Source organism: Stigmatopora argus, chromosome 23, assembly GCF_051989625.1.
Source record: "Stigmatopora argus isolate UIUO_Sarg chromosome 23, RoL_Sarg_1.0, whole genome shotgun sequence".
Classification (NCBI taxonomy): Eukaryota; Metazoa; Chordata; class Actinopteri; order Syngnathiformes; family Syngnathidae; genus Stigmatopora; species Stigmatopora argus.
Genome location: NC_135409.1, coordinates 6,147,387 through 6,170,711, shown reverse-complemented (window position 1 = coordinate 6,170,711; position 23,325 = coordinate 6,147,387). Strand labels below are relative to the sequence as shown.

Here is a 23,325-nt window from a genome sequence, read left to right as displayed (position 1 = left end):
ATAAACAAATTGAAATGAACTTGGATTACGATGTAGACACACTCAAAAATAAGTTTAATCGAACCTAACACTAAACTTAATTCTAATTTCGTTTGACATTTTCATACCTTTCTTCTCTTGGCTCTATTTGACCCACCTCCAAACTGACTTTCAGTCAATATCGAGGGTTGTTTGATTTTTGTATTCCCTTCAAAATATTCCCAAAAATGATGTACACAAATGTCCTCACAATAGGATAACGCACGACCACGTGCCAACGAGAAGTAGTATATACTCCTCTTGTATTGACTAACTGGGGAAAAAAACACTGGAAAAATGCAACGCTCCGCCCAGTGCTCGCAGAGACATTACAAAGAGGGAGTTGCGACCAGAGAGACATTACACAAGGGAGTTGTGGGGAGAGAGCCAGTGGCCTTGATGTTGTTATGAGCAGCATCTGTCTGCTCGTATATCAAAATTTGTCTCTTATCTCAAGATAAATATTTGTTGAAATTTTACTCGTATCTCGAATTGCTCTTATGTCGAGGTACCACTGATATATATATATATATATATATATATATATATATATATATATATATATATATATATATATATATATATATATATATATATATATATATATATATATATATATATATATATATATATATATATATCGTATAGCAGAACAACCCAAAATAATTCTCACCAAATCACATTCTAGTCTAATGAATTAATTAAACATTTACATTTTTAACTTTCTTTTTAGCCTATTCTCACTGACACATTGAAATAGAAATGTTTTAGATATATAGAGAAAATTAAGTATGTCAAGTCAGAATTATAAGTATGTTTCTCTGACTGTTGCACATTTAGGTCAACAAAAACTATTTAGAAGTATCTGGGAATTTCTGTGTAAATGGAAAGTATAATTAGCCTTAAATTGCAGTATTAGGAGAATTTGGTAGAATGTATAATGGTCAAGGGAACAATTTAGAATAATTTGATTCGAAATAAAGTCGCCTTGTGTATTGGTTTGTTTTGGAAGTGCCGCATTTCGTTTGATTGATTTTTGGGGGGATTTACCGCCCTCTGATGGCAACCGTGTGTAACATCATTCCGATTTCTTTTATTTATTAATTTTTTTTTTTGAATGGTAATTTATTTTGAGTGTCGTCAGGTGCGCATCTCATCGTGAGTGAGCAAAGCTAGCGTCTGGTACGAAATACAATGCAATGAATCATATAAATGAATGATTATAGAATTGATATTGATGTTTATATATTTGTTTGCTTGTTAGGACAAAGAAGTGAATGTTTATATTGGCGTTGTCGAGTCAATATTGTTGAAATACGGTAAGCAAGGCATATCATATATCAAGATTTAAGATGAATTGTGCTAATATTGGATTTTGCTCAACGATGTTGCGTTCGAATAAAGTTCTAGAAGTGTTGAATATTATAACATTTGTGAGCGTCGTGAAAGAGCGCAGCAATCATCCGGTATGGAATCGAGCGAAGAAATCATCTAAAAGACGATTATTCTCATTTATATCGATGTCTACTGCGTTCCCTATTTGTTAGGACAACAAAGTGTGTATTTATGCCGATTTGAAAAGCTGTGATTATTCATGTTGAGCTGCAATAAGCAAGACAGTAAGTTGTAATGCTTAATTATGCTCTAATGTTATTTTGCTCATCTATGGCTTGATCTAATTCGAGAAATCATAAATACCAAGTCTGGTTGTTGTGCTACACTATAAGTTGATATATTTGTGATTCACACACTGTTTGGCCTGCATTGATTGTAACAGTGGCGGTCCGTGCAGTGCAACCAGGTGGGAAAGCAATGAAAGGAAGCTAACAGACAATTTGGAATTATTTCATAAGTATTCATGGACAAAATATAATATATGATTCAGATATTTCTTAGGACAGCAGAGAAGGGCTTGAAGGCCCTGACGGCCCGCCACTGGATTGAATTGTACATAGTATAAATGAGGCCCACATAAGGCTGTCATTTTTTCCTTTTAAGCTTAAATCTACACCCAGGTCCATATTTTCTTTTGCAGCTGACTTTCTGCTTATCTTCTCAGAAATTCACATCATATATTGGGCACACGCCGGCTCCCCTTCTTGACACAGGGCACTCAAGCAGGATTCGAACCCGTGCCACCACGATGACAGCGGGGCACTCACCGCCGACCCAGCACCCGGGGCAACAGGTACGACTTATTTGATCGAAATTTTCATCGTATCTCGAGCATGTCGTAGGTAGAGCTGCTCGTAGGTCGAGGAACCACTGTATTTTGTTTTTCCGTTTTATGCTCTTTTGAAAGTGAAATCTTGGCACCAATGGTCAAAATAAATGTTAATGCAAGCATACCCAAGGGTAGTTATGCTTGCATTAACATCTCCTAAAATAAGTCTGCAGCACGCTAAATATGACTCGATTTATCGAACTAAATCATGGTTGGATTAATAATGACTCAAATAATCAATAGCTGCAGCCCTACTATACATACAGTACCATATCTTGTTTCTGAATAATTCAAGTACAAATAAATCAAACCCAGCAATCGATCAAGTTTTTCCAACTAACTGCGGCAACACACATAAAATTCATTGATTGATCATTGATCAGCAAAGAAACCCAAGTGAGAGCGACCGTTCGTCTTCATTGACCAGTCACTTAGCGTGAAATGCTAAATTTGGGCCGTCCAATAGCAGTGGATTGGACTTGGATTGGCTGCTGAAAAAAAAAAAAGGAAAAAAAATAGCACGGTATAACAGTTAACATATTTATTTATATCACTAGGGTTAATCCGTCCTTTTTCAAAGAGTTGTCCTTGGTTAATGCTCATACGTTGTTGAAAAAGAGTGCACCTGATTTAATGTGATGCACAAAGGCGCCACTCTGATGTGTCTCATTAATTCTTCAACTGGTTGTGGACGGACGCGGGGGATGTGGAGACTTCCCTGGCGTCTTTCTAACGCTTTGAAATGGAAGTAGAGTTTAGCAAGGATGCCTCCAAGCTGAAAACGGACACCCCTGCCTCCCCCATCCACATTTGCGCAGTTAGTATGCATAAATCTGGCAAACCGCAGCCCGGCAACACCCTAAAAATACTTTTGGGATTCCCAGGGAGCAATAATATGCAGATCAGGAGACATTAGCATGGTGCCATGTGCTATAATTCATGGGTTCTGATCACCCTCAAATAGGCTCGGTTACGATTTACAATACAGCCGATTCGCGGAATGGTTTCAATAAAAATATTAAAGCTTTGTTTCACAGCAATAAGGGATTTTAATTTTTAGTCTCATCGTCAATTTGGAAAAATGCTAACATGCCTATTCGAATTTTGTTCATGAATATTTGATATATAACATATTTTCACGACTATACGGCGCATTGTATTTTTAGCCGCAGTGTCAGTAACGAGTGCTATTTCTGTATTTGACACACACAAAGGACGCACCGTTTTTATAGACGCAGCCAGGCATGGCAAAACATACACCAGCTTAAATATATGGACACACGCTAAAAACACGTTTTTAAGAAGGCAACGGAAGCAAAACTGAGTTCGGTTGTACTTTATTTAGCCATTTTACAATGTACTCTCGTCATCATCACCTACAAATCCATCAAAGTCCTCATTTTCTGTGTCCGAATTGAACAATTGTCCAAATGAGTCATCGAAAACGCTGAGTTTTATACGTTCGTCCAGGCGACCACAATCCATTCGCAAATAGTAGCTAGCTAGTAGCTAGCGTAACTATTCCAACGCTGCTTTCCATGCTTCGTAAAGCTGTGTTGATGTCGATGTATACAGGCCACAATCCATTGGGTGTATTAACAAAAGAACTAATATCCCAGCAGTCACTGCGCAGTACTTTTTCTACGGGAAAAATAGTAGAGTCGGGGGCTGCTTGCCGTAGTTGTGAGAGCTGTAGAGGATGGTGTACTCTATCGACTGATTTATTTGATTTTATCGTATTTGATTTTAGTATTGGTCCATATATAAGGCGCACTGGATTATAAGGCGCCCTGTCTATTTTGGAGAACATTTAAGACTTTTATGTGCGCCTTATAGTCGTGAAAATACGGTAAACATGATGACATCATATTGGTTCATCAAAACAACTTAAGATAGGCACAAATATGAAATTGTATACAAATTGTATTATAGCGCTAATAAATGTCAAGCTTAATAACTGAGTCAAACCCATTTTATTTTAATAGTAGGGCTACGAGACATTTATTGACATCTTTAAAGGTAGCCATGTAATAATTAATAACAAAAATGTACACTAAATTCAATAAAACCACTGTTGAACATTTGAAATCACATTCATTCATTTTTAATGGTGTGCAGTTCCAACCAGTGTTTAAAAAAAATGTAAAAAAATGTTACAAATTGTGAAAAATATCCCCTTTTATTCCCAGTAGAAAAAGTTCACCTTGAGTAAGGCTAGCGAGGAGTCACAAAACTGGAATTTGACCAAACTTGGGAATGTTAGCAAAATTGGAAAATGGCTGAAGTCGCCAAAAATGTTCAAGTGAAGGAATGACACCATAATAATATTACAACCATGTATAAAAGACAAAAGTGCACTATAAAAACAGCTAGACGGTGGTCACAGACAAGAAGGCGTTAGGGACTTTGGAGTCTTCGGGGACTCGCGCCCCGTGACTCATCAGCTCCTGGATGGTCATCCAATTATCAAGAATCTTTTTGTTGCGTTTCTTCATCATCTTCTTTTGACTGAGCTCCAGGATGTTGATCTCCTTGTTGCCCTCGGCGAGTCCTTCTTTCGGACACTCGAAGCGGCTCTTCTGCATGAATTCCCTCCTCTTCTTCTGCTCCCGGGCTCGCAGAAGATGCTGCTTCCTCTCCTCCTTGCTCCAGTAGCGACCCATCTTCAGTTCACTGGCGGCATCGTCGTCCGTGGTTACGCCGCCGCTACGCTCCTCTCGGATCTTTAGCGCTCGTTCCCTCAAGATACGGTCGCGGGCGGGTCTGCGGGCTACGTAGCGGGAGCCGTCTGCCCGAACTTTGACCTTCCACTCCAGTCGCGGTTCTCCAGAGCGAGTTCCCCGGTTGAGCGGATCCCGGCAGACGCTCAGGACGCTCAACTGGCTCTGGGAATACTCCAAGGAAGAGTGCTGTTGTAGCAGTTGCATGTAGCTCTGGAACACAAACCAGCATTTATTAAGAAATTGGCATTTTGCTTCGTCTATGGGACATGTGTCAAAGTGGCGGCCCGGGGGCCAAATCTGGCTCGCCGCATCATTTTGTGTGGCCCGGGAAAGTAAATCATGAGTGTCGACTTTCTGTTTTAGGATCAAATTAAAATGAGAGATATAGATGTATATTAAATTTCCTGATTTTCCCCCTTTTAAATCAATAATTGTAATTTTTTTAATCATTTTTTTCGGTGTTTTTAGTTCAAAAATCATTTTGTAAAATCTAAAAATATATATAAAAAAAAGCTAAAATATACATTGTTTTAGATATATAAAAAAACTGCATATTCAGGGCTTTTAATCCAATTACGAATCGGTTGTCCTTTCCTCTGGAGCCTACGGGAAAAAAATAATTTGTTTCTCTTCTCAATCTGTATTTAAAGTCGTATTTGCCCATCATTTCTACTACTATTTCAAGAGACATTATCTGGCAGCCCAAAGGTGAAGGGGATGTATTCTTCAATTATTATTATTATTATTTTATTTTTATTTTTTTTAATCCCGGTTGCTTTACCATGTGTGACGTAGAGTGACTTTTATTTTTTTATCCCTAAACTAAGACTGCTTGGAATAGAAACTGTTGCTGTAAAAATACGAACCTGAAGTTGTCGGGATCTGAGTGAGCCGTGGTAAGGACTAGTTTGGTATGAGGCAAACTGCGGTCTTGGTTTTAGATCTTTGGTTTTCCGCTTCTTCTCGCAACGCTCGTCATCCGCGGGTAACGCCGGGTCGGACCCAGATCGAGATGGGTTACTCTGGTCCGGGCTGCTTGAAGAAATGCTGCATGGATCTGCTTGTACACTGTGGTCCAGTGCGGCCTGAGACTTTGGTATGGGGAGAGAACGAGAAGGCTTTGTCGAGGCTATCTGGAGGTTCCTCTGGTTGGTAAGATCAACTCGTCTCTGGAGAGAGTGCACGGGAGATCGCTCGCCACCCAGAGGAGAAGACCGGACACTCTCTGCTGCATGGTCAGGACTGGAACTGTCTTTATCACTCCGAGGGTGTTCGTGGATGTCCGCTAGCCTCTTGTGCTTCCGACCATACGAGGGAACCGCAGACACGGAGGTGTTCGTCTTTTGCGTTTGATGGAGCTGACAGTTCTGCATGATGTTCTGACACTCCAGCTCAATGCTGCGGAGTTCTTCATTTAACATCCTTAGCTCTTGCTCCACTCCTTCACCTTGCTCAGCCTCCTCAGCGCTATCTCCGTCCCCTCCTCCTTGCTCCATGAGGCTGCACTCGATACTGTGTCGGATGGAGTACACGCCACACTCCACGCCTTTGCGGATTTGACACTTGACTTCCAAAAGTTGCTGAAAGTGATTCTCCATACCCAAGATTTCGCTTTCACAACCTTGGCTTTCAGCCAGCAAGTCCTGCGATAGCGCAATACTTTGCCTGCTATGTGGATTTTGGGCTCGCCACTGTTCCCTCAAGCACTGAGCTGGACTCCTCCTGTAGAGTCTGGCCAATAATGGTTGGTGCTCGGGACTGTCTGTACTGCATCCGAACCCGCTGTCTTTGTCTTGGCTGGTGGACGAACAGGTCGCCGTATCGGTTGTCCTTTCCTCTGGAGCCTACGGGGAAAAATAATTTGTTTATATTCTCAATCTGTATTTAAAGTCTGATTTCTACTATTTCAAGAGACATTATCTGGCAGCCCAAAGGTGAAGGGGATGTACTCTTCAATTATTATTATTTTTTTGAATCCTGGTTGCTTTACCATTTTTGGCTACTCAACTTCAATATTGCTCCCTTAACCCAAGGGTGTCAGACTTGGGTTGGTTCGCGGGCCGCTTTAACGTCAACTTGATTTCACGTGGGTCGGACCTTTTTAGATATAATATTTAGATTTTTTTTATTATAAATGGATTAAAAGAACTGGATTCAAAGCCCTGAATATTTAGTTTTATATAGATCTAAAACAATTTTTATTTTAGCTTTTTTATATATATTTTTCGATTTTACGAAATGATTTTTGAACTAAAAACAGAAAAAAAAATGGATTTTAAAATTACAATTATTGATTTAAAAGGGTGAAAATCAGGAAATTTAATATACATCTATACTCAATAGTCAGTTTTTATAGATCTAAAGCAATGTTTATTTGAGCTTTTTTTTCTTAGTAATGGAAACTTTCTTTTAATCATGTTTTTCATTTCAAATGGAAACAAAATATATTTTTTAATGATGTTCAATATTAAAGTGGAAAACGGAAATATCTCTATTTATTTTTATATCTTATAAAATGCGCTTTGAACTAAAAACACAAAAGAAAAATAATTGGATTAAAAAATTGCATTGATTGTTTTTAAAATGGGGAAAATCAGGAAATGTAATGTACATCAATAATCATTTGAATTTGATCCTAAAACAGAAAGTCAGCACTCATGATTTACTTTCCCGGGCCACACAAAATGACGCGGCGGGCCAGATTTGGCCCCTGGGCCGCCACTTTGACACATGTGCCTTAACCAATTCTCACCCCGTCTTGTCTGCGGTTGCAATCTTTCTCCATCTTCAGCTGCTCATCAAGCCATACATCATCCTCCATCTGAAGACCATAGCAAAATCTTTTTTTAAAAACAAGAACCTAGACCAATCGGCACCACGGACGGCAATGACGGTGACCTGTGTCTCCGCCCTTGCCACCAGCAGGACAATGCTCTTCGCATTTTCTCTTGCCAACAAAGAAACGGCCTTCTCTCGGTCCTGCACCACCTGGCCATTTATCTGCGCACAAAAAGCATATCTGTAAAATTAGGTTTTGTGTGCTTGTCCAACAAACCCAATCACTTTTTTAACCCTCACATCACTACGATCAGTAACCCTCCCAGCTATCATTATCTATGTGGCTAAGCATGTTCCTCTACAGGTGCAGCAAGCGCACCGTCCAAGCTCTCCAGAGTCTTTACTCACTACGCAATTAACTCTTCTTTGACAGGCGGTGTTCATCTTTTCTCCTCTGGAGTAATGGAGCTGCCATAAGGGGATAATAGGGCTGCGAGGACAGCAGACAGTGAGGCCTGTGATCTTTCACCAAAACACTACAGCATGAAAACGGATTGCCCTAGATGTGAGTACAGCTTTTTTTTGTTTTCCTTTTTGCTAGCCTTTTGTTTTTACACCATGTCCCGTCGGTAGGAAATCATCTGTTTTTGCAACTTAATGGTAGAGCTTCTTCTCACTTAATAAGAACCTAAACACGCCTTCTGGGAACTCACTCGTAAAATACGATCTCCGTTTTTAATGCGGCCGTCTCTCGCGGCCAAACTGTCTGGCTCCACCTGCGTGTAAACACACACATTTTAGTGATAGCACAGTGAAAGCAAACATTCATTTGAACAAAGACTACCGTATTTTCACGACTATAAGGCTCACATAAAAGTCTTACATTTTCTCCAAAATAGACAGGGCGCCTTATAATCCAGTGCGCTTTATAATCCAGTGCGCTTTATATATGGACCAATACTAAAATTGTTATCAAGATAAAATGAAATAAATCAGTCGATAGGGTACATCATCCTCTACGGCTCTCACGACTACGGCAAGCAGCCCCCGACTCTACTATTTTCCCCGTAGAAAAAGTATGTAGTTCTTTTGTCAATACACCCAATGGATTCTGGCCTGGCGATCGGCATCAACACAGCTTTACGAAGCATGGAAGACAGCGTTGGAATAGTTACGCTAGCTACTATTTGCGAATGGATTGTGGCCGCCTGGACGAACGTATAAAACTCAGTGTTTTTGATGACTCATTTGGACAATTGTTCAATTCAGATACAGAAAATGAGGACTTTGATGGATTTGTGGGTGATGATGACGTGAGTACATTGTAAAATGGCTAAAAAAAAGTACAACCGAACTCGGTTTTGCTTCTGTTGCCTTTTTAAAAACGTGTTTTTAGCGTGTGAGTGTAGCGTGTATGTTTAAGCCGGTGTATATTTTGCTATGCCTGGCTGCGTCTATAAAAACGGTGCGTCCTTTGTGTGTGTAAAATACAGAAATAGCACTCGTTACTGACACTACGGCTATAAATACGATGCGCCGTATAGTCGACAAAATACGGTATGTTCGCATTTTGAAACAAAGGACGAAAGCTAGCATTTTCTTGGTGGCTATTGTGCATATTGGTCTCTATAGTTAACCTTGCTAATTGTGTCTGAACAAGATATGTACCTGGCTGACATAAATGCCCATGTCCTCCTCCTCCTCCTCATCGGTCCTGTAACACAATGTCAGGCCCAGCTTTTCATGAGTCTGCTGCTTGGATAACTCCACTTCCTTTTGGAGAAAGCAATAATCTCAATTTATTGGAATCATTATATTCAAGATGCAATAGTAAGACATACAGTGATACCTCGACATACGAGCACCCTGACATACGAGCATTTCGAGATACGGGTAAAATTTCGAGCAAATAATTATCTCGAGATACCAGACAAATTTCGAGATTCGAGAAAGCCAGGTGGCCAAGACATGAGGCTGTTTATCATTGTATTTTTTGCCGCATCTTTATCGTGTATAACAGATATCTATGAGTTCTGATATCTGAAAAGCTCCAGTGTTTGTATTTAATCACTAAATGCTGCTAGGAAGTGAATTTTACCCAATTTTAGTGCAATTTTTGCCATTTCGCCATTGACGTCCATCGCTGTCTTTTCCCGGGAAAATAACCCCCCGGCCCGGTTGTAATGTCTGAAACGCTCCAGTATTTGTATTTAATCATTAAACGCTGCTAGGAAGTGGATTTTACTCGTTGAAGGCGCTACGAGAAAATGCATGGACCGCCACTGGTAAAATTAGGATCAGACGCCACCGACAAGGGATGCTGCCAAGCTGAAGTGGCTTGGGTGGAGAAAAATGGTACAGCAAATCAACAAGATGTGATTAGGTCTAATTTCAATCAAGGTAGCCGTGACATCTAATCTCATTTTATGCTGCCACCAATGGCATGGTGTGAGTTTGCCATCTTCATTTAAGTGCAAAGATCCCATTTAGCGCCTGTAGAAATGGCACACGGCGGCGTATGTGCCTTTTTCTCTGTAACATCTGTTCCAAACATTTCTGCTTGATTGCCACTTAACATTTCGATTACGTCTAATTGAAAAGAAATGATTGCCGCAGCTAATGTTCATTGCCTCCATACTGTGAGGACCTGCGTATGCCTTATCTGTAGAACAAGATGTCCTCATTAATTTGGAGTCAATGCAACCATGATTTGATTTGCACACGCTTATGGAACGTATCGTCGACATGATCGATTCTGATATTTGGGGATTTTTTTCCACTGTACAATGACCTTTGATTACACCAAGAAAATTCTTCATATTACCATCAACATTAAAACCATAAATCCACAGAAAATGGTTTCAATCACACTGAAAAAAAGATTAAATTTACAATCAAATTCCTGATTTTTTTTCTCATTGCCAATTATACTGTACATATTTTTCGATTTTTTAAAAAAAAAAATCAAAAACGGAAAACCGGTCGATATTGCTTTTTTAAATTCGGTTGTACGTCTAGATGCGAGAAGTATTTTGACAGTTAAACATGGTAACTAACTAATTATTCACCCAAGACCGACTGTAGCAACTGCTGTGCAGGTAGAAGGTTAGAAAACCTCACTCTTTTAAGAACTTTATTGACGGCTTTAAGCTAAAGCAGATGTGTCAAAGTGGCGGCCCGGGGGGCAAATCTGGCCCGCCGCATCATTTTGTGGGGCCCGGGAAAGTAAATCATGAGTGCGGACTTTCTGTTTTAGGATCAAATTAAAATGAAGAGTATAGATGTATATATTCAATTTTAATCATTTTTTTTAAATCTAATTTTTTTAAACTAAAATAAAAATTGTTTTAAATCTATAAAAAACTGAATATTCAGGGCTTTTAATCCAGTTCTTTTAATCCATTTAAATAAAAAAAATCTAAAAATGGTCTAAAATGGTCCGGCCCACATGAAATCGAGTTGACGTCAACGCGGCCCACGAACCAACCCGAGTCTGACACCCCTGAGCTAAAGGGTGCTAGCTCTGTAGTCAGGACGCCCAACCGCCGCAGTAATATCACCATCAGACCTGTTACACATAGATCCTTGTTAAAAAGTATTGTTTATCTCCTGGCTAGCCATTATATCCTCTGCAAACTTTTCCTTGAGTTTTTCCATGCCGCATTACTGGACTGTCAATCAAGGGACTCCAGGGACTGTACTGTCTCATTCATCTAGTCTGAAAGCCCTCCATGTTGCAGTTAGATACACACGAGTGGACGGAGCTAAGCGAGGTTGCTGAAATGTGCTACCTGTCTGACAATCTGACCTTGTTGTGATTGTGCGGACCCTCTCATCCGTGTCGCGCTGCACGCGAGGCCTCATCTGGCAGCTAGGAAGCCCTAATGACCCACGATGCCGTTTGCCGAACCAGGAAGTCCCCATTAACGGTTGACGGTGACCCGTCACTGTCACAGACAATCACCCGTGGGCCCTCTTTTGGCCGGCTCTAATGTATGTGTTGCAATGGCACGCACACAAAAATAATACGTTTTCTCGTGTGGTCATTAGAGTAATAGTTTACAGTGTGTGTAGCACCGGTTTGGTTCAGAATGAGTTCAAAAGTATACTAAACTGAGCTTTGATATCACAATGTGAATTAGCCTACATTCACACCATAGGACATGATGCCCATTTATTTGGTTAATTCCGTTTTTTGTGTGTGTTCATAGTGCAAAAAATATGTGCCTTTGTGCACTGTTTGCAGTTTTTGTCAAACTGCTGACCAATTTTCTTTATACAAGTGCATAACGCTTGTGGGAATCGTGTCAGACTCGGGTTGGTTCGCGGGCCGCTTTAACGTCAACTTGATTTCACGTGGGTTGGACCATTTTAGATATAATATTTAGTTTTTTAAAATAAATGGATTAAAAGAACTGGATTAAAAGCCCTGAATATTCAGTTTTTTATAGATCCAAAACAATGTTTATTTTAGCCTTTTTTAAATATATTTTTAGATTTTACAAAATGATTTTTGGACTAAAAACACAGAAAAAAATATTTAAAAATTGCAATTATTGATTTAAAAGGGGAAAAATCAGGACATTTAATATACATCTATACTCTTCATTTTAATTTGATCCTAAAACAGAAAGTCAGCACTCATGATTTACTTTCCCGGGCCACACAAAATGACGCGGCGGGCCAGATTTGGCCCCCGGGCCGCCACTTTGACACAGTGCCTTAAAATGTCATATAATATCAAAACATGGAATGCATATGCACCTCATAAACATATTCTCCTGTCTGCTCCACTTCAGCCGGTATATTTGACAGGTACTCTGGACATTCATAGAACTCATGTTGCATGGTGTGGATTGAATGGCAGCTGATAAGTAAAAAAAAAAGCATCATTTGAACACATTTCCAGGACTAAAAAACGTAAAATTAAACGACTCATCAGGCCATTAGATCAAGTAGCACAAACCTGTCAGACAAAAGGAATGGACAGACATCAGGCACAGGCGGCGACACCGGTCGGAGCTTGGCTAGCGCCATAATATGCTCGAAGGTGATATCTGTTTGCGTGCAGACGTCGCTCACGCACGACTCCCGCGACGGTTGAAACTGTCCGACCTGGACAACAATGGGGTCTCGCCTTATAGCCTCTTCCTGGTTCTCATCCTGCTCCACTTTGGAGAAATGACGTCTATTCACCTAAGGGAAGACGACCGTAAAGTTACAGCACAGTCAAATACTATAATGATAAAATATGACACCAAAAGAACCCCCCTTAGTGTCATTTATTCATATTTCTCATCTGATATAAATCTGTTTTATTTACCCTGCATCCTAATTAACCACAGTGAGCCTATTAGATAAATAATAATGAAACAGATTTCATGCAGCAGTAGGTAGTATATATTTTATTATTCCCTGTAAGATATGAAAAGGGTGCGCCGCATGGGAATGAAGTGGGGGTGATCGTGCTCACCCCAGGACGTCAAAGTGACGGACACATGTCAGCTAACCTGAAAGCAAGTGTATAAACAGCCAATTTATTAACTCTATGCACGGAGACATGATTTAACGATGACAATCCAATTCATTTTCAATTTGCCATGATGTGATAGTTGCAAAAAGAAAGAGATTGACTTCAAAATGGGCCAATTAATAGCATACTGTTCCATGTTTTTTCATCACTAGCAAAAAGGCCTAAAAAAATGTTTATGTTGTTCTTCTTGGGGAGCAGACTAGCTAAAATGGCAACTCCTTCGTCATTCGTGGATGTACCGGAATTATTTTTTAAATAGATATATTCTAGGGATGTAGATGCATTGATTCTTGGAGACTGATTTTTCATTTTTTGAATTAGGACTAATTCATTAGATCTATTACCGTATTTTCACGACTATAAGGCGCACATAAAAGTCTTAAATTTTCTCCAAAATAGACAGGGCGCCTAATAATCCAGTGCGCTTTATATATGGACCAATACTAAAATTGTTATCACGATAAAATAAAATAAATCAGTCGATAGGACAACTATGGCAAGGAGCCCCCAACTTAAATATATTTTTAGTTTAACAAAATGATTTTAGAACTAAAAACACAGAAAAAATGGATTAAAAAATTACAATTATTCATTTAAAAAGAGGAAAATCAGGAAATTTAATATCCATCTATACTTTTCATTTTAATTTGATCCTAAAACAGAAAGTCGGCACTCATGATTTACTTTCCCGGGCCACACAAAATGATGCGGCGGGCCAGATTTGGCCCCCGGGCCGCCACTTTGACACATATGCCATAAACACTGCATTTATTTTGAATATTATGTATACTTTCAATCCTATATTGACTTAATAATGGACTCATGCTAAACAAAAGATTTCCTAGGGTGATGTGGATAGCAAAAAAAAAACATTCTAGGTCACTTGGTTGTCATCTGATAATTAAACCCATCGTCAACCACGACTGCTTCCCATCCCACATGTCTTAAAATTGGGGTTAAAAGTAGCTCACTGAAGGTCAGCCCGAGGCCTCCAATCTGCTCACGAGTCGACCCCTTTAAAATGTCTCAGTGGCTTTTATCTTTTCCCGATAAGAGATGCCGTTTTGTTGCTGTTTGTCGCGGGGAGATAATGAAAACTCATCGCTGAATCTGTCAGATATCCTGGCGTTATTGTTTGCTCCCGAAAAAAAAGAAACATTCTTCATACTCGACATCATCTCCCGAAAGGCTTAACACACTTACACATACAATGTGCTTGTTGCATTAACTGCGCTGATAAAGCTAGAGTGACTGAAAAGGATTCACAATGGGCCAGAGGACAATAAGCTTCGAGCTATTCAACGTCAACCGTGCCTTCAGATTATACGATTGTTGGGATCTTTCACTCCAAGTGTTTTTCTATTCGGGGCGAATAGGCGCCTTGTGACAAGAGAACGGAGCGCAGGTGGCCGCACGCTAACCGCAATCTGCTTCAATCTCGTCTGAGAAAAGCGTAGCTGTCATAAATGTCCCATTTCAATAATAAAAGTCGAAGGGGGGCTTTGACTGGCAGGCTCAAGTGAATCACATTGACCCTTGCCTGGCGACTGTGTCACGAGGGAAGACATTTTGGGGATGGAAAAGCCACTCTGGAAGTCATTTGAGGATTAGAGTATGCCCAGTTGAGAAAAATTAATCCAACCTTTAACCAAGTACAGTGGTACCTCGAGATACGAGTTTAATTCGTTCCGGGACTGCGCTCGTATGTCGAGTTTCTCGTCACTCAAACGAACGTTTCCCATTGAAATGAACTAAAAACAGATTAATTCGTTCTGAAAAAACACCCAAAACAGGATATTGGATTGGAAAAACATTTTGATTTGTTCTAATTCGCCATCTATTAACAAAGTAACACATAACTAGTGGTTTAATATCACTTAAATGTGTTTAATAGTACTAAAATTATACAGATTTCGAAGGAGGGTCTTTTTGCACGGCAACGCGCTCGTAACATAACATAAACAAATTTAATTGAACTTGGATTACGATGTAGACACACTCAAAAATAAGTTTAATCGAACCTAACACTAAACTTAATTATAATTTTGTTTCCCATTGAAATGAACTAAAAACAAATGAATTCGTTCCAACCCTCTGAAAAAACACCAAAAACAGGATATTGGATTGGAAAAAATGTTTTATTTGTTCTAATTCGCCATCTATTATCAAAGTAACACATAACTAGTGGTTTAATATTACTTAAATGTATTTAATAGTACTAAAATTATACGGATTTCGAAGGAGGGTCTTTTTGCATGGCAACCCGCTCGTAACATAACATAAACAAATTTAATTGAACTTGGATTACGATGTAGACACACTCAAAAATAAGTTTAATCGAACCTAACACTAAACTTAATTCTAATTCTGGTTGACATTTTGATACCTTTCTTCTCCCGGGTTGGCTCTTTTTGCTCCGCCTCCACCCTGACTTTCAATCAATATCGAGGGTTGTTTCAGTTTTTATTCCCTTCAAAATATTCCCAAAATAATGCACACAAATGTCTTCACAATAGGATAACGTACGACCACTTGCCAAGGAGAAGTATTAAATACTCCTCTCGTATTAGCGAACAAGCACCGCCATTCGCACCGACTAGCGGGAAAAAAAACATTTATTTGAAATGTCAATTAATATCATTCTTTTGTACCTCCATTGTCTGAATGAACGGTTGGAAATATTCAAACATATTCTAAATACTGGTGTCAAACTCAAGGTCACATTATTTTATGTCAATCATGCGCAAGCAAAAATGACATGATGAATGATTGGACTTTTGACTAAGTAGCCTACGCCTTTATTTTAAGTGAATCCTTCGATCCTGTTGTAGCAACATTAGCGCGCTACCGATAGAACAAAGCGGGATTAGCTCTGGGTGCAAATGTAAATGTTTTTTTATTTCAGCATTGCAGCAATGAATCAAAGTGACAAGACATTTAATGGGAGTCAATTAACCAAAAATGCAAATCACACGGCGAGCAAGCGGTAAAACTGCCCGCTCACGGACATAAAAAAACGCGGGTTCAAGGAGACGAGGTGATCCAATCAAGTGGCAATGAGGGTCTTTCACCAGTTTTAGTTTTCACTTTTTTAAGATGGGTGCAAAAAAACAGCCAATTAGTCCTGCATCCGGATTGGAGCTAAGCCTTCCCCTCTGGATATGAATTCCAAATGAATAGAGATTCGTTTGATATATTTCTTTCGGAGGATAAAAAAAAAAAAGAAATCAGCAGGTTTCCAGGCGTTTTTTTTTTTCTCCACCAAGTCCAAAAAAATGTAAAAATCATGCATGTTTTTGGAAAGCAATATGAAGCTGGAGTATTCGTCCCCAGCACAAGGTGAATGTATAGAATAGAAAATTGCCAGGTTAAACGTGCTTCTGGTGCACTTTATTAGGCGAGGATCCATTTTTGGGAACTTAATGGGGTGTTGAAAATAGATTGAAAAGTCGAACCTTATCAGTAATGAAAACTAGATAGACATCCGTAAAACGTGCTTTATGATATACTGAAATTAGGGTGATAAATTGGTCAAAAATTGACTGTAAAATGAAAGATCAAAAGTGACGTGTTCGTCAATAACTTGTTTGTTAGCATCATTTGAGTAGTTTTACCGTAAATGAACTTCAATCTTCGACAATTTACAAGCAACTAAAAAGATTTTGTCTGAAGGCAAGAAAAGATCATTTGCATGAAACTCTAGAGAAGTGAAGTATTTTCCTCGAAAGCCGAAGGAACAGTATCAAAGATTCATGTGGTGTCTCTTAGCATAAAACAAAAAAAAAAGCCTGGAGTGGGAACTCAATGTTTCCATCTGAGCAACTTTTTTAAATTCATTTCACTTGTGTGTTTATATTGATGGAATATCTAACTCATTAGAATTATTCATCTGAAGTTTGCCCTTTAGTGGAGCAGAAGTAAAAACTACTCTTAAAAGGCGTGCGTAAACAAGAAAATGAAAAAATGTATTTTTTTTTCGAGGAGTGATATTAGCAAGTTTCATCAACACCACTTTTCTTTTGTTTGGGATTTTTTGATAATACCCAAAAATAGATAGAAATGACTATGTATTGTAAGGCTTTTTTTTCCAACCCCCAAAAAAAGACCATGTATAGTAAGGCTTTTTTTTTCTTTAAAAAATGAGCGTGTATAGCTGTGAAAAAAGCCTTACTATACATGACTATATGGTCATTTTTTTTAGTTAAAAAAATGACAATGTATAGTCAGGATTTTTTTTCTTTAAAAAAATGACCATGTATGGTTTGAAACATGACCCTGTATAGTAAGGCTTTATTTCATTTAAAAATATATAGTAAGGCTTTTTTCTTTAAAAAAGACCATGTATAGTAAGGTTTTTTTCTTTTTAAAAAATGACCATGTATGGTAAGGCTTTTTTCACATATACATGGTCATTTAAAAAAAAAAGAAACAAACCCTTTACTATACATGGTCATTTTTTGGATGAAAAAAAAGCTTTACTATACATTGTCATATTTTTAAATGAAAAAAAGCCTTACTATACATGGCCTTTTTTTAAAAGAAAAAAAGCCTTACTATACATGACTATATGGCATTTTTTTTACTTAAAAAATGACAACGCATTGTCAGGATTTTTTTTCTTTAAAAAATGATCATGTAGGCGTAGGGTTTGAAACATCACCATGTATAGTAAGGCTTTATTTCATTTAAAAAAATATACTAAGGCTTTTTTCTTTAAAAAGAAGACCATGTATAGTATGTTTTTTTTTCTTTTTTGTTTAAAAATGACGATGGTAAGGCTTTTTTTCACATATGGTCATTTTTTTTAAAAGAAAAAAAACCTTACGATACATGGTTGTTTTTTGGGAACAAACAAAAGCTTTACTTTACATAGTATTTTTTATTTTTTTAAAGAAACAAGCCTTACTATAGTTCGTCAGTATTGTTAAGAAAGAATGAATTGACACCAGTGGAATAGGCTATAAAATCTTCCTTTGAATTTGAATTATGTTGATTTGTGCTCTCCTAATTTGCCTTGCCTCGTATATAAAAATCCCAAATGAGACGGCACATTTCCTTTCTTCCATCATTCTTTATCCTATCATCTTGGCCAATGCTAATTGGCCCAGGCTGATAACAACTGATAAGTCCTCTGACCACACATAAAGACCCGAGTTGACATTTTTACACAGTCGTAAAAGTAAACCAGAGACCACGCAATAAACACGGGCGTGTGTTGGCGACCTTTTAGAAATACGCATATTTATGTGGATCTTTTCACTTTTTATGCAAGGAAGAAGATCGGTCAGGGGTGTGAGCGTTGAAACCACCCCCAGAAAGGCTTTCATTCTGGGCTTATCAGGGCCAGGACAGGAGGGTGGTTTCCCATTTTTGTACCCCTCCCACGGTAGAGGTTTCACCTGATCTGGTTTGAGAATGCCATATGGAGGGGCCGGATGTGTGTGGACTGGACCGGACTGAGAGAGGGTCCAAAGTCCCCACGGTGCCGTCTAACAGGCTGGACATGTGGCTAAGCATCTGTCCATTTTGTCCACCTACATTCTGATCAAATACTGTCATTCTTCCTACAATTCCTTGAGTTATTTCAATGGAAAAAATGGTTTATTCATGCCATTTTGTTTCATTGGAAGCAAAATTGCCCTTTTCAAAAGAGGACTAAATGCCAACCCTGAAGAAAATTAGTGTATTTGAAGCTCTTAAGACATGAGACACTTCTGCTTAAACAGGCAAATTCAAAACATAACATGTTTGATGACTCACTCCAATAGGATTTTCTTTAAGAATGATGAGAATCTTTATAAAGGTGAGGAATTTTTCAAGATGATTTTTTGGGAGAAAATATCTTCATCATATTACTTCAGTCTTTTTGATCAAGTACTTAGTTGAATTTTATACTCAAATCTGATTGTTGTTTACTGCTTTCATTATTAACGCTGTACCATCAGCTGTCAGACTCTTTAACAAAACAAATGGCTGAGTGTTAAGCCCTACCGTATGCATGTACATCTATGTGTATGTATGTATATATGTGCTTATATATGTGTATATGTATAGGTGTGTACACATGTGTATAGGTATGTATGTGTATATATGTGTATATATGTGTATATATATAGTATATATATGTATATATATGTATAGATGTATATATATGTGTGTGTGTGTGTATGTGTATATATATGTATATATATGTATATATGTATAGATGTGTATATATGTGTATATATACATATATACATATCTATCTATATATATAGTATATATATATGTATAGATGTGTGTATATATATATATATATATATATATATATATATATATATATATATATATATATATATATATATATATATACTTCTGCAACACGCTTATTTATTTATATATTCATTCATGTATTTATTTCTTAACTTACTTATTACCTATCTATTTATGTCTAAAATGCCTTTTGCTGTGTCTGTATTCTCACCCTCTTGCTACTGTGACAACGAAATTTCCCGAACACGGGATGAATAAAGTTATCCAATCCAATCATTGGTGTCGTTCTCGTCTAAAATATACGTTTTTTTCTTTCACTTGTATATTTTTGAACAAACGCTGATAAAGCTGCCATAAAACATTATCAATATGACCAATTGAAAAAAAAAGACAGTGTGCGACTTTTAATCTCCTGACAATACTTCCCCCACAAATCTTTTATCTCTATTCCACGCAGGCGGTATCCGTGGAAACCAGGATGCTCGGCGGGTGAACAACAAGAGCGAGTCGGGATGGAGAAGATTTGAGAATTGAGGGATGATGAAAGGAAAGCGCGATGAGGGGATTGCGGGTAAGTCCAACGCTTTGAGGTAGAGGACAAAACCACCATTTTTTTTTGGTTTGGTTTCAATCTGGTTTATCTTTGTGCCACAATAAATCTTTCACCATCAATCTACTTGTTAAATAAATTGACAACTATTGTGATAGCCGGTTAACTCTTTGGCTGGTATTGACAGGAAATCAATTAAATTGAATCTTTTTGTATTTTTTTTGTTAAATGTTACAAGCAAATGGGATCAAAATATCTGAAATGATTGTTACATCAAGTGTAAACAAAGAACATATTCTTTCCAAAACAAAACAGAATTATTGCATTTAAAAAAAAAACGCGGGTCAAAATCGGACATCGTTCTTTTGATCAAATTGTCTTCAAACATTTGTCTTGTTTTTTTTTTAAACAAAAGTACCTTTAAGTGGTGGCCGGGCTGCCCATATAAGTTTGCCTTTTTAATAAAATGGGCGAGAAATGACTAGCATTTAAATGCTACCAAATGAAACATAATACGAAACTACACTGCAAACATTAGTACACAGGTGTCAAAGTGGCGGCCCGGGGGCCAAATCTGGCCCGCTGCATCATTTTGTGCGGCCCGAGGAAGTAAATCATGAGTGCCGACTTTCTGTTTTAGGATCAAATGAAAATGAAGAGTATAGATGTATATTAAATTTCCTGATTTTCCCCCTTTTAAATCAATAATTGTTATTTTTTAATCCATTTTTTCTGTGTTTTTAGTTCAAAAATCATTTTGTAAAATCTAAATATATTAAAAAAAAGCTAACATAAACATTGTTTTAGATCTATAAAAAATGAGTATTCAGGGATTTTAATCCAGTTCTTTTAATCCATTTATTAAAAAAAATCTAAATATGATATCTAAAATGGTCCGGCCCACATGAAATGGCGTTAACGTTAATGCGGCCCGCGAACCAACCCGAGTTTGATACCCCTGCATGATTAGTAGATACATTAAACGGCTCATAATCTGTTGAAATCCCCACATGTTAGTTCCGCGAATTACCTAACCCGGCCGGCTCACCTGTGCAATCTCATACAGCAACTTGTAGTGCTCCTCCCGCTTCCGCAAGGTGCACAAATTGCAGCCCATGGTTGCCAGGGAGACAGCAGAATCCGGCGCCCGCGCGCCTGAGCTCCCCCGCGGGGCCGAAACGCGCTGCTGCTTCTCGGCTCGTCACTCGCATACCTCAGAGGAATCCCCCGCTACGTGCCAAGACGCGCATTGCTTCGCTATCGGCGGAATTTTGCGTCCTTCGCCAGGATGAGTCAAAGCGCCTGGCTTGTTTTCGTCTCCGCCGTCTAACCGTGTGAGCGCACGCTGGCGCGTACGCAGACTTTTGGCTCGGGCGGACACACCTCCTCCCGTGCGGGTGGGCTTCCTCTTCATTGGTGGAGAGAGGAGCCGTTTCATTGGTGCGCAGGTGTATTTCTTTCTTGGAGCCATACAAGTGTCTTAATGTTCAATCTGGTCATCATCTGGCACGCAAGATGCTATCAGACTTGGCGTGGTTATCGATCTCCACTCTCATAGATTTTGCAGTCACCAAACTGATGCCGCGCCGACACTTTGACAAGGGCATCGGACCGGGCTGACACACAGGAAGAAACGCAGACTACTATTGATTGGCTTCAAATGAGCTCTCAGTCCAACTGGCCTCACTCGAAAGATGGGGGATTTGCTTTGATGAATATTTACGCCATGACTACAATGGAACCTCCTTTACACAATTATGATAGCTAGGGGTGATTGAGAGTGTTAAACTGACCTGCAATCTTGTGAGGTTAAGGTTTTCTGGACCACTTGGCAAACACTGGCAAATCGGGATCTCCTAATGCTGAAGTTGTTTGGCAAATCTGATACCCAATGTTTTTAGACCAGTAAAAAACATGGAAAAAAATATGGAACCAGTACACGACAAAGATATTTCTAACCTCTGACACCCTTGACCTCATCACCCTAAAATGTAATCACCCCCTTGTGTTTAATCTCACAAACATCCTGCAAGTTTAATCATCCCTTGATTTATGTTTGAGTTATCTTGTCTTATCTCCAATTGGTGTTTGGGCAAAAAGTCTTCAGCTCGAATCCGTAAAGTCTTGGTCTTGTATTGGTCGTGACTCCTAGACCTGACGCTGAAAAGTCTGTGTCTTTCTTGGTTTCTTCTCCAAAAAGTCTTGGTCTGGTAAGTCCTGGAAGTCTTGTCTGGGTCTTGTACTCGACTCCTTGAAATCTTGCTCGTATTTTTGTCTTGACTCCCAAAAGTCTTTGTCCTTTTGCGGTTTTGACTCCCAAAAGTCTTTGTCCTTTTGCGGTTTTGACTCCCAAAAGTCTTTGTCCTTTTGCGGTTTTGACTTCCAAAAGTCTTTGTCCTTTTGCGGTTTTGACTCCCAAAAGTCTTTGTCCTTTTGCGGTTTAGACTCCCAAAATCTTGGCGATTACTGGTCTCGTAACAATTATTGGTCTTGTCTCTGTCTCAATTGCTCAAAGTTTTGTCTTTGAATTAGTCTCAGTTCCTACAAGTCTTGTCCTTGACTTGCACAATACTAATACTCCTGGTATTGGTCTTGACTCCCAGAAGTCTTTGTCCTTTTGCGGTTTTGACTCCCAAAAGTCTTTCGTCCTTTTGCGGTTTTGACTCCCAAAAGTCTTTGTCCTTTAGCGGTTTTGCGGTATTAATCTTGACTCCCAAAAGTACTTGTCCTGAGGGAAACCAAGAGCAAAAAGTGGCGTTTTCAAGCTGCACCTCAAGAGGCAGTTATCATAAAGCGACAAGGTCGAGGTCATAGAGAGATCAGAACTGGGAGACGCTATCAGTTGAGCTAACTAGGAAGCTTCTGACCATCAACAAGAAGAAACATACTGGTCTACAAGAAACCGATAACTCTGACTGATGGTCCACGGTCCCAGATACATGAAAAAGATGACAGATCGTAAATAGGAAACGAGTGATGGCAGTAACAAAATGTGAAAACCAAAGGGTCACCATGATTTACATTCACAAGAAAATCGACGAAGAAGACAGCGCAGATGCGTCATCCTGCTTATCACCAGACATGCAGGTACAAGGACCATAGCGGGGCAGTCAAGGGCGACGGAGCACGGCCAGATACAACCCCCGAGATAACACTTTCGAATGAGGTGACGTCACCCCCCCCCCGTCCTGTCAATTTAGATGGACAACTTTAGAACATCCCTCCAATTTTCACATAAAATGGTAGA

General features: G+C 38.9%; 1 protein-coding gene and 1 long non-coding RNA gene across 2 annotated transcripts; one reads left to right on the top strand and one right to left on the bottom strand.

Annotated features, from left to right (window-relative positions):
* Window positions 1-1,124: 1,124 nt before the first annotated feature.
* LOC144068935 (uncharacterized) lies at window positions 1,125-20,099 on the top strand. The gene is made up of 5 exons (XR_013298337.1): window positions 1,125-1,200; window positions 1,283-1,337; window positions 2,078-2,206; window positions 8,177-8,308; window positions 19,986-20,099. It is a non-coding gene; the product is annotated as an uncharacterized LOC144068935 (long non-coding RNA).
* LOC144068932 (PDZ domain-containing RING finger protein 4-like) lies at window positions 4,197-21,395 on the bottom strand. Its single transcript, XM_077593887.1, has 9 exons — window positions 21,127-21,395; window positions 12,710-12,939; window positions 12,508-12,610; window positions 9,412-9,516; window positions 8,457-8,519; window positions 7,864-7,965; window positions 7,718-7,786; window positions 5,832-6,809; window positions 4,197-5,175 (listed from the first exon to the last, which is right to left on the bottom strand). Exons 1-9 carry the CDS (start codon window positions 21,193-21,195, stop codon window positions 4,612-4,614), a joined length of 2,283 nt encoding a protein of 760 aa, XP_077450013.1. The 5' UTR covers window positions 21,196-21,395; the 3' UTR covers window positions 4,197-4,611.
* Window positions 21,396-23,325: the final 1,930 nt, after the last annotated feature.